This window comes from Natrix helvetica (assembly GCF_964273705.1).
Source record: "Natrix helvetica genome assembly, chromosome: Z".
NCBI lineage: Eukaryota > Metazoa > Chordata > Lepidosauria > Squamata > Natricidae > Natrix > Natrix helvetica.
Genome location: NC_138554.1, coordinates 1,536,063 through 1,546,062, shown reverse-complemented (window position 1 = coordinate 1,546,062; position 10,000 = coordinate 1,536,063). Strand labels below are relative to the sequence as shown.

The following is a 10,000-nucleotide window of genomic DNA, read 5'->3' as shown; positions in this document are numbered from 1 at the left end:
AATCTGCTTGCAAAATTGCAAATCGTGGCTTCCTGGATCTTCCCGGGGGGAGGAACAGGGTCTGCAGGTGCCATGGGGGGCGAAAGAGAGAGAGAGAGAAAGGGATCTATTGCAGCGCGGGGAAGGTGTGGGAGAAAGCACTTTGCGCGTCCTCAGAGGCACCCTTGCTGGGTGAGAGGCCCGGCACAGAATGCCCCCCCCTCCTCCCCCTCCTCCATTTTTATTCTTTCCGGGGGGGGGAGCACACCAAAAATAGAGGCCAATGCCGAATCTTAAAAGCGCCCCCTCCCCCAAATCTTAACACCTGACAGAAGAGGGTTGCTAAGCAGGATTGGGGAAGGGGGTCTTTGCAAGTTTCACTTTGCATTCGCCCCTTCTCACTTTGATCCCGGAGGGAAAGGATTTTCCTGGGTTGAAAGCAAACCTGGAACCATCTATTAACCAGGTTAATGGGCCCATCCTGCAGGGTTAGGGGCAAAATAGTCCAGAAGGGGGGGGCATAATGGTGCGATCAATGCTCTGCCTGTTTTGTGAGGCCACCATTTTGACCCCTTCTGCAACAAAAGAGTCAAACGGGAACCACACGAAGCCAAAAAGAAAAGAAGGAAAGAAGGAAGGGGAAAGGAAGGGGAAAAAAGAGAAAGGAAGAAAGAAAGAGGAAAAAGAGAGAGAAAGGGAGAAAAGGTAGGAAGGAAGGAAAGGAAGGAAAGGAAGGAAAAAGTGAAAGAGAAAAAACAGAAGGAGAAAAGGAAGAAGGGAAAAAGAAAAAGAAAGGAAAGAAGGAAAAGAAAGAAAAGAAGGTAGAAAAAGAAAGGAAAAAGAAAAAAGGAAAGGAGGAAAAGAAGGAAGGAAAGAACGAAAGAGAAATAAAGAAAGGGAGGGAGAAAAAGAAAGAGAAAGAAAGAAACCCAGATTCAAAATGGGAAAAATGGCCACCATTTTGACTTTTTTGACCCCTTCTGCACAAAACTAAAAGAGCCAAACATGAACCATATGAAGGAAGGAAGGAAGGAAGAAGGAAGAAAAGAAAAAGAAAGAAAAAAAGAGAAAAAAGAAAGAGAAAAGGAGAAAAAGGTAGAAAAGGAAGGAAGGAAAAAAGGAAGGAAAGAAGGAAGGAAAGAAAGAAAGGAAAAGAAAGAAAGTGAAAAAAAAGCGAAAAAAGAAAGCGAAAAATGGGAGGGAAAAGGGTAGAAAAGGAAGGAAGAAAGAAAAAAGGAAAGAAAGAGAAAAGGTAGGAAGGAAAGAAAGAAAAGAAGGAAGGAAAAAGTGAAAGAGGGAAAGAAAAAATGAGGGAAGGAGAAAAGGAAGGAAGGGAAAAAGAGAGAAAAGGAAGGAAAAGGAAGGAAAGACGGGAGGAAGAAAAAGAAAGAGAAAGAAAGAGAAAAAAGGAAAGGAGAAAGAGAAGGAAGGAAAGAACGAAAGAGAAAGAAAGAAAGAAAGAAAGAGAAAGAAAGACAGATTCTTTCACAGACAAACCCTCCTCCTGCTTTGGGATTCCAATCCAATTTTCTTTCTTTTTTTCCCCCATCTCCCCCCTTCCCCCCCAAGGATCCATGGTGGTCCGGAGAGCCGTTGCCCTGGCCCCCCCGGATGGGGGCTGGGGCTGGGTGGTGGTCTTGGCTGCCTTCCTCCAGTCTGCCTTGGTCTTTGGCGTTCTGCGCTCCTTCGGCGTTTTCTTCGTCGAGTTTGTGGCTCATTTCCAGGAATTGTCCGGACGAATCTCCTGGATCACCTCCATCGGGATCGCGGTGCAGCAGTTTGCTAGTGAGTTATGGGAGGGCGGGGAAGGGGGGTTACCGGGGTGGTGGTGTTGGGGGGTGGGCAGGACGCAGCTGGCATTTATTCCACCCCAAGGAACAGCTGTTCGCCTGTTCTCCATTCCACTGCTTGCCACTTTAAGACTGGTGGACTTCAACTCCCAGAATTCTGTGCGTTTCTCCATCTGAGACTAAAGGAATTCTGGGAATTGAAGTCCACACGTCTGAACATTGGGAATTCTGGGAGTTGAAGTCCACAAGTCTTAAAGTTGCCAGGGTTGGAGGCCTCCAGGACAGCGCATCTCAGCCAGGTTTAAGGTGGGTGGACTTCAACTCCCAGAATTCTGTGGGCTTCCCAGTGTCAGACTAAGGAATTCTGGGAGTTGAAGGCTACAAGCCTGAACATTGCTGGCTGAGGAATTCTGGGAGTTGAAGTCCACAAGTCTTAAAAGTTGCCAGGGTTGGAGACCCCAGGCTTCCAGGACAGCGTTTCTCAGTAGGTTTACGGTTGTTGGACTTCAACTCCCAGAATTCTGTGTGCTTCCCAGTCTTAGGCTGCGGAATTCTGGGAGTTGAAGTCCACGCAAGCTGCTAAACTTTAGAAACTACAGGGATGTGCAATGACCTGAGAATCCGTATCAGTGTAAGAACGAAGGGCAGCTTTGGCGTGCGGATAGTCCTCCACTTATGACTACAATTGAGACAAGAATTTCCACGGCTGTGCAAGCTGGTTGCTGAGTGAAAGTTGTTTAGTGAATCATGCAGTCGTTAAGCAAATCCAGAGTTCCCCCCATTGATTTGGCTTGCCAGAAGGTCGCCATCACCTGAGCCCAGGGACACTCCGGCCGTCATAAGTACGAGTCAGATGCCGAGCGTCTGAATTTTGATCCGGGGACCACGTAAGTGTGAAAAATGGTCACTAAATCACTTTTTCAGTGCCGTTGTAAATTAACAACGGTCACTAAACCAACGTTTGTATGTTGAGGATGAGCTGCGGCTGCCTCCTCAAAGGGGAAATGGATCGGGGAGCAGATAATATAACCGGGTTTATCGTTCTTTGCAGGTCCTGTGGGAACTGCCCTGAGTTCCCATTATGGCGCTCGGCCCGTGATTATGGTTGGTGGGTTTCTCTCCGGCCTGGGTCTCTTCTTGGCATCGTTTGCTACCCGGTTGGTGCATTTATACCTCAGCATTGGCCTCCTTTCAGGTACGTTGTTAGAAATATCACTGTCCAGGGATAGTATCCGCTTACTTTCCCTACCGGTTCGCAAATGGGACCGTGCGCCCCCGTCCATGCATGCGCTCGGCCCTCCACGCATGCGCTTCGATCGCCCGTGTGGCTTGCACATGGCTTGAACACATGCTTAAATAGGATGGCGTAGATCCGGGGCGGTTAGAGAGGCCCATCCGTGATTTCCACAACCGGTTCGAGCGAACCGATCCGAACCGTCTGAATACTACCTCTTTGTGGACAAAAATCACGAATCCTTTTGCAGAGGCAGCGTCTCTTAAGTGAGGCTCTTTCAGTCCAGGTCACTATTTTTTTTCAACCTTGGCAGCTTTAAGATGGGTGGATTTCAGTGGTGGGTTCCGGGCGGTACGGCCCGGTACGGCCGTACCGGTAGGAGTCAGGAGCAGCGGCCATCGTACCAGTACGGTAGCTCGTTTAGCCCACCGGACCGATCGCGTTCCATACCTGTTTTTGAAGCAACGGGCCAATTGCGCCTGCGCAACCTCCGACGAGCAGCTGGGTGTCGCAGGGATGGTGGAGTGCGCATGCAAGCGCAGCGCATGTCCGGTGCGTGCACGAACGGACCACAAGCAGCATACCGGTAGCGATAATAAGAGCAACCCACCACTGGTGGATTTCAACCCCCAGAATTCCCTGACACCAAGGCATTCCTTTCAATAGGTACACCTATTGTGGCCTGCTTACTCTCTTATAATCCCTTCCTCTGCGATCTCTTCGCTTTAGGAAATAGGAGTAAAAAAACAAACACAGGCATGGCGATCTGGAGAATTCTGGGAGTTGAAGTCCACCCGTCTAAAAGCATGCTGCCTGGGGAATTCTGGGAGTTGAAGTCCACCCCCTTCAATTGACAAACTATGCTGTAGTGTAGAAGACCTTCAGCAAAGTTTTAGCCAACCAGGGAAATTGCAGTCACCCTCTGATTTCGTTGCAGGCTTTGGCTGGGCCTTGGTCTTCACGCCCTCCGTGGCCTCCGTGGCTCGCTACTTCAAGAGGCGCCGGACCCTGGCTACCAGTTTGGCCCTCACCGGCGTGGGAATCTCCTCCTTCGCTTTCTCGCCTCTCTTCCAATTCCTGGTGGACACCTACGCTTGGCGGGGCGCCCTGATGATCGTAGCCGGCATGTCCTTCAACCTCGTGGTCTGCGGCGCTCTGATCCGACCCCTGACCCTGAAGGACGACGTGTCCGGTGGAAAGTTGACAGGACCGAGCTGGAAGAGGGTCTCCAACCTCTTCGGCTTGCAGCTGCTTTCCCACTGCCCGTTCATGCGGTATGTGGTCGCCATCACCCTGGTCAACACGGGCTATTTCATCCCTTACATCCACTTGGTGGCCCGGGCACGAGAACTGGGCTTTGACGAATACCAGGCTGCCTTTCTAATGTCCCTCACCGCCGTTGCGGATCTCTGCGGTCGCCTCTTCTCCGGCTGGCTGGGTAGCTGCAGGTCCTCGCGGTTGATCCACCTGCTGGTGGCCTGGACTTTCTTGACGGGCCTCTCCTTGTTGCTGATCGCCTGGGGCCACACCTACCCGCTCCTCGTGGCCATCAGCCTCGGCTACGGATTCTTCTCGGGAGCCCTGACGCCCATCGTCTTCTCCATCATTCCGGAGATTGTGGGCATCGAGAACATCTTCAGCGCCATGGGGCTGCTGCAGATGATCGAAAGCGTTGGGGGGCTCTTGGGGTCTCCCCTGTCGGGTAAGTTACACAATCTGTTCTGACCCAGTTCTGCAAACACGACCAACCTTCTGAAGTGAATTCAAAGATTCCTTTATTAGGAGCGACTGGTGACCCCGGCAAAAAGTCTCAACTCAGGTTAAGAAGTCCGTCCGGCAGGGAGATGAAGAGTTGTCTGTCACATGTATTCATCTCCGCCCCCTGCCGTTTATTCCCAGAGCTAGGGTGGGACTTCGCTAGCAGAGGTGACTCTTCCGTCCCGAGGACTGGCCCATAGATTTCCACTGTTCTCCTCTCCTCTGCTTTCTGCGGATCTGCGTTTCAGGCACTGGACCCAGCTGTTCCTCATCTTCCTCATCAGCCACCTCCAGACCTGGAGGTGTTGACTGTCCATCTGAGGGCTGACGGACAGCCCAGGCTCTGCCCCCTCCCTCCCTCCCTCCCTCCCTCTCTCTCTCACTCTCTCTGCCAGCTCCATTCCCTCTTCCCCTTCAGAGCTCTCAGGTTACCTTGATACTTGACTTCCACGCCTCCTCTTCCTCCTCTGATTCGGCTGCTGGAGGGGCCGACAGGCCACAACGTAATCATGAGCGAACATCAGAACTCGTTCTTCTGGTTTCCCCTGGCATTGCAGAGGTCCAGGTCAAAGGAGATACCAGATTTTTATCCTGTTGAGATGTCGGCAGGATCCTGGCTCATATGTTTTCCGACCGTGAAATCACTAGTGAAAAGGCTTGATTTAAATCAACTCCATCGAAATCCTAATTTTTAAAGAGCCGCTGCCGCCTCTGTCCCAGCGGCGTCTCCCCCTCCTCTGACTCCTCGCACAATCCCAATATTGCAGAACAGTGACGTGCAGTCAGGGGAGGCACAGCCTCACCACTGTCATCGTGAAAAGAAAAGGAAAATGTAAAAGGAAAAAGGCGAGAACCGAGGTCAGGCTGAGCTAGTTGCTGCCTCACCGTGGATGTTTAAAAAAGCCTCTAAAAAAGCGCCCTCTACTATGAGGCAGGAGAACTGCACGCCTCAACTAGTCTGACTTTAGGCGTTTTATGATCACCCGAGCAGAGTTAAGCGAGGGTTAAAAGCCTAAAAATTCCTGACGTAGGTGAGGCACGCAGTTCTCCTGCCTCATAGTAGAGGGCGCTCGTTTGTGTGTATGTGTGTGTGTTTGAGAGACGGGGAGGGAGGGAGAGAGGGAGGAAGGAGGGGAAGGGAAAAGAAAAAGAAAGAAGGAATCTTCTTTCGCAAAGGAGAAAAACAAATGCTGTCGCTTTAAATCAGAACTGAGCATGCCTGGCTGTGGAATTCTGGGAGTTGAAGTCCACAAGTCTAAAGAAATTTGAAACCCACCACTGGGTCAGTGCCTCGCCAGCCATAAACCTCACCGTACGTCACTGTTGCAGAATATACAGCCTCCCCATGCTACATGCTAAGCTCCATTTCAACTCAATTAGGAAGGTATCTCAAATAGAAAACTTGCCTCGAGAGAGATGTTTACTCCCCAGGCATTTTATTAAAATAAAATTGATTTTTTTTTAAAAAAAAATCCAATTTAAATTAAATCACGTGTGATTTAAAGTTTTAAAAATCTGATCTTTTTTTTTAAAAAAATCATTTTTAAAAAAAACCATTGATTTTGATCCCCCCCTGGCTGTATTCCAGAGATGGTGATGTACAGGTTGATTGGTCCACACGGCTACGGGTCATTGAAGTAGCTGCCGCCGTTCACCCCGAGATTCCTTCTGGCACGGCTTCACATTTGGCTGTTTTCTTGCAGGCTGGCTGCGCGACCTCACTGGCAACTACGCGGCCTCCTTCCTCGCTGCCGGCTCCTTCCTCTTGGCCGGGAGCCTCGTCCTGATGACGGTGCCCAGTTTCTCCACCTGCCTGACCCAGCCTGATTGGCACGATGCCCGGCTTGGCATGGAAGCTGGCGATGACAGCCGCTTGACCTCGGTGGCTCCCGCAGACCTCTCTCCCGAAAAGTGCCCAGGGGGGCCGGCGGCCGAGCAGACCCCTGTGAAGAGCTGAACAGCCGCAGGAGTCCAAAGTGGGACGCGACTCCAGAGAAGAGATGGACGACTCTGTGTACCAGAACACGTTTGTGCATTCGAGTGTGTAAATGCGTGTGCAAAAATGAGTTATTCGGCGCAGTGGCATAAAGCCACGTGTTAACTACAGATTTACCTGCCAGTGCCTTAAACCAGGGATCTCCAAACGTGCCAAGTACCATTGCCCAGCAGGGGGCAACCAGGGTGTATTTCATTGCCTATCCCATAATCCCCAGTCAATACCCCTACACTATGACGGCTGGGGGAGAGGGGCAGGGGAGGCAAGATGTGTGATATTGTTTTAGTCAGTTTTAGTCTGGCGTTTTTCGATCTCGTTCGCGTTTAAGACATTTGGACTTCAACTCCCAGAATCCCCCAGCCAGCCCTGAGGAATTCTGGGAGTTGAAGTCCACCTGTCTTAAAATGGGCGAGGTTGGGAAACGCTGCTTTAGTCTTTACACGCAGTGTAAAGTCTATGCGACTTTAAGATACGCCTCATCACCTCTGAAAAAAAATGTTTGCAAGTATTTCCGTTAATTTAACCTTTTTGTAAAAAAAAAATCCTATTGGAATAAAACGAGAAGCAAAATCAGTGTGACATCCGTTTGCGGAGTGGTTATTTTACAACTGGTTGTGAGTCAAGAGATGTTCTATTGGTCCAGAAACAACCGACAACAGGTAGTCCTTGCCTTTATGACCACAATGGACTCCCTCCTCCAAGCTTACCTTCTTAAGTGAGTTTTGCCTCATGTTATGACTTTCCTTGGCCCATTTGAATCGCTGGAGTTGTTAAATGGATAACCCGGTTGTTAAGTGAATCCGTTCCCCCCCCCCCCGTGGACTTTGCTTGTCAGTAAAAGAGGAACACCTGACCCTGGGACGCTGTGTGAGTCAGTTGTCAAGCGTCTGAATTTTGACCATGCGATGTAATGTCATAAGTGTGAGTAACGGTTGTAAGTCCCTTATTTCAGTGCCGCTATATCTTTGAACGGCCACGAAGTGAACTGTTATAAGTTGAGGACTCCCTGTTCAAAGTGACCCGTTTTCACTCTTACGATTTTTGTAGTCTCCTGCGGTCAGTTCCGGCGCTTGGCAACCAGCTCATATTTATGACGGTCACAGCGTCCCAGGGTCCCGTGACCCCCTTTTGCGACCTTCTGACGAGCCAAGTCACTGGGGGGGGAAGCCGGATTTAACGACTGTCTTAGTAACTTAAGAAGTACGCTTACTCGCTTAGAAGGGGAGTTGGTAAGTAACGTGGGCTCCCTTCGCAACTGTCTTGCTTAGGAAATGATCGTAAGTCGAGGACTCTCAGCATGCCTGTAGTTTTCAGTTTTCCATCATTCGCTGGCCTCAAGTACAATACAATAGCAGACTTGGAAGGGACCTTGGAGGTCTTCTAGTCCAACCCCCTGCCTAGGCAGGAAACCCTATACCGTTCCAGACAAATGGCTATCCAACATCTTCTTAAAGACTTCCAGTGTTGGGGCATTCACAACTTCTGGAGGCAAGGAGTTCCACTGATGAATTGTTCTCACTGTCAGGATGTTACGGTGCTGGTGACTCTTTGGGAAAGCGGTTTTGTCAACCCTGACGATGGGAGGACAGCCTTGAGAGCATTGCACTCTGCCCGTTCCCAGAGGCTCTCTTCTCGCCCATCTGCCTTGGTGGGTCACCGGTGGTGGGACGGCAGGATGGGACAGGTTGGAGTTCCTGATCGTGACCCGTTTGTTAAAGAACCCTCAAAGGGGGGAAGACGGGAGACCTATGAAAGAGGAAGGAGGCCCGGTCAGAAAATCCGTGGGCTCCGAAGAGCTTCACATAAATCCCGGCTGACAGACGGATGCCGGGGATCTTCGGATCAGAACTTCCCTGGAGGGAAAGTGAAGAAGGACTGTGCCAGCAAGCTGCTGCACCCATCATTCATACAATTCCAGCCCCCTCCCCAAATCGAGACCCTCGCTGTCTCTGGACTGCAAAACAGAAAATTCACAGGGGGAAAAAACGAGCAACCGAGCAACGGAGTCGGTTTTGTTCATATGTCTCAGATCACACAGCGATCGCTTTCCAACCTTGGATCTCTAATGCAGGGAGTCTTCGCCTTACGACATCGTTCGTTTAGTGACCGAAGTTACTACGGCACAGAGAAAAAAAACCCGACTTGGGACGTCTTTCACACTTGCACCGTCCCCACATTCACGCGATCAAACGTCATTTAGTGACCGAAATGACAACGGCGCTGAAAAAAGTGATTTACGATCGCTTTTCGCACTTACGACCGCTGCAGCCACCCCATGATCACTCCTGTTTAGGATGGCCGCAGTGTCCTCGGGGGATCATGTGATCCCCTTTGCCGACCTACTGACAAGCCATTGGCTCCATCTTCCGTCCTTTCCTGCCGCAGTTCTTAAGCCAAGCGCCGCGGTTGTTGAATTGGTAATAACAGTCGTTAAATGGATCAGGCTTTCTCCGTGGCTTGTCTGGAGGTCGCAAAAGGGACTCAGCGCGACCGTCATAAGTACGTGCCAGCTGCCAAGTGTCTTGTATTTTGATTACATGATGGTGGCGAGGCCGCAAGCGTGGAAAACGGCCGTAAGTCTTCATTCAGCGCTGTTGTAACTCTGAACGGTCATTAAAAGAACGGTTGTAAGTCGAGGACTACCTGTATTTTATTGGAAATGGTGGCTGTGGCACCGAAATCGACATTTTTTTTAAATTTTTTTTTACTGCCAGGGGAAAGTCCTGACTTCAAATTCCTGGGAAAACTCCTGACTCTGCAAGTTGCAAAGTTCCACAAATTTCTTCCCTCCTTTTTTTTGTAACCTTTGTTCGGCCGAATAAGGAATTTCCTAACCTCAGCATTTTTTCCTGACCCTTGAATTGGTTTAATAAACCTATTGCCCTTCAGAAGGATACGGGCACTCCTGCCTCCCTCTGCTCCAAACTGAATGCCATGGCAATCCTCAAAGAAGTTGAAGGCGGGGACCCCTGCTCTGAGCATGTGCAGAGTGCTTTTCCCCCTTACACTCTGAGCACGTACAGAGTGCTTTTTTCCCCTACACTCTGAGCACGTACAGAGTGCTTTTCCCCCCTCCCTGCTCTGTGACGTCCTAGTACACACCGCCTAAAATCTGCAACTCCGCTCCAGGCGAGGCAGAAAAATTCCCAATATTTTTAAAATTCTTTTTAACCTGCTGAACTGGCCCCCGGTCGGTTCTGTGTCGGTTCTACGAAATCCTTCAGCCTTGCTGGCATTTCCTAC

General features: G+C 50.2%; 1 protein-coding gene across 1 annotated transcript in view; it reads left to right on the top strand.

Annotated features, from left to right (window-relative positions):
• The window catches only part of LOC309382274 (monocarboxylate transporter 13-like), a 7,764-nt gene extending 428 nt beyond the window's left edge, over positions 1–7,336 (top strand). Inside the window, exons 2-5 of the mRNA XM_081933875.1 lie at positions 1,549–1,764; positions 2,821–2,964; positions 3,941–4,705; positions 6,465–7,336. Of these exons, the coding sequence (XP_081790001.1) occupies positions 1,554–1,764; positions 2,821–2,964; positions 3,941–4,705; positions 6,465–6,718 (1,374 nt within the window). The 5' untranslated portion in view covers positions 1,549–1,553 and the 3' untranslated portion in view covers positions 6,719–7,336. The remainder of the gene's footprint in view (positions 1–1,548; positions 1,765–2,820; positions 2,965–3,940; positions 4,706–6,464) is intronic.
• Positions 7,337–10,000: the final 2,664 nt, after the last annotated feature.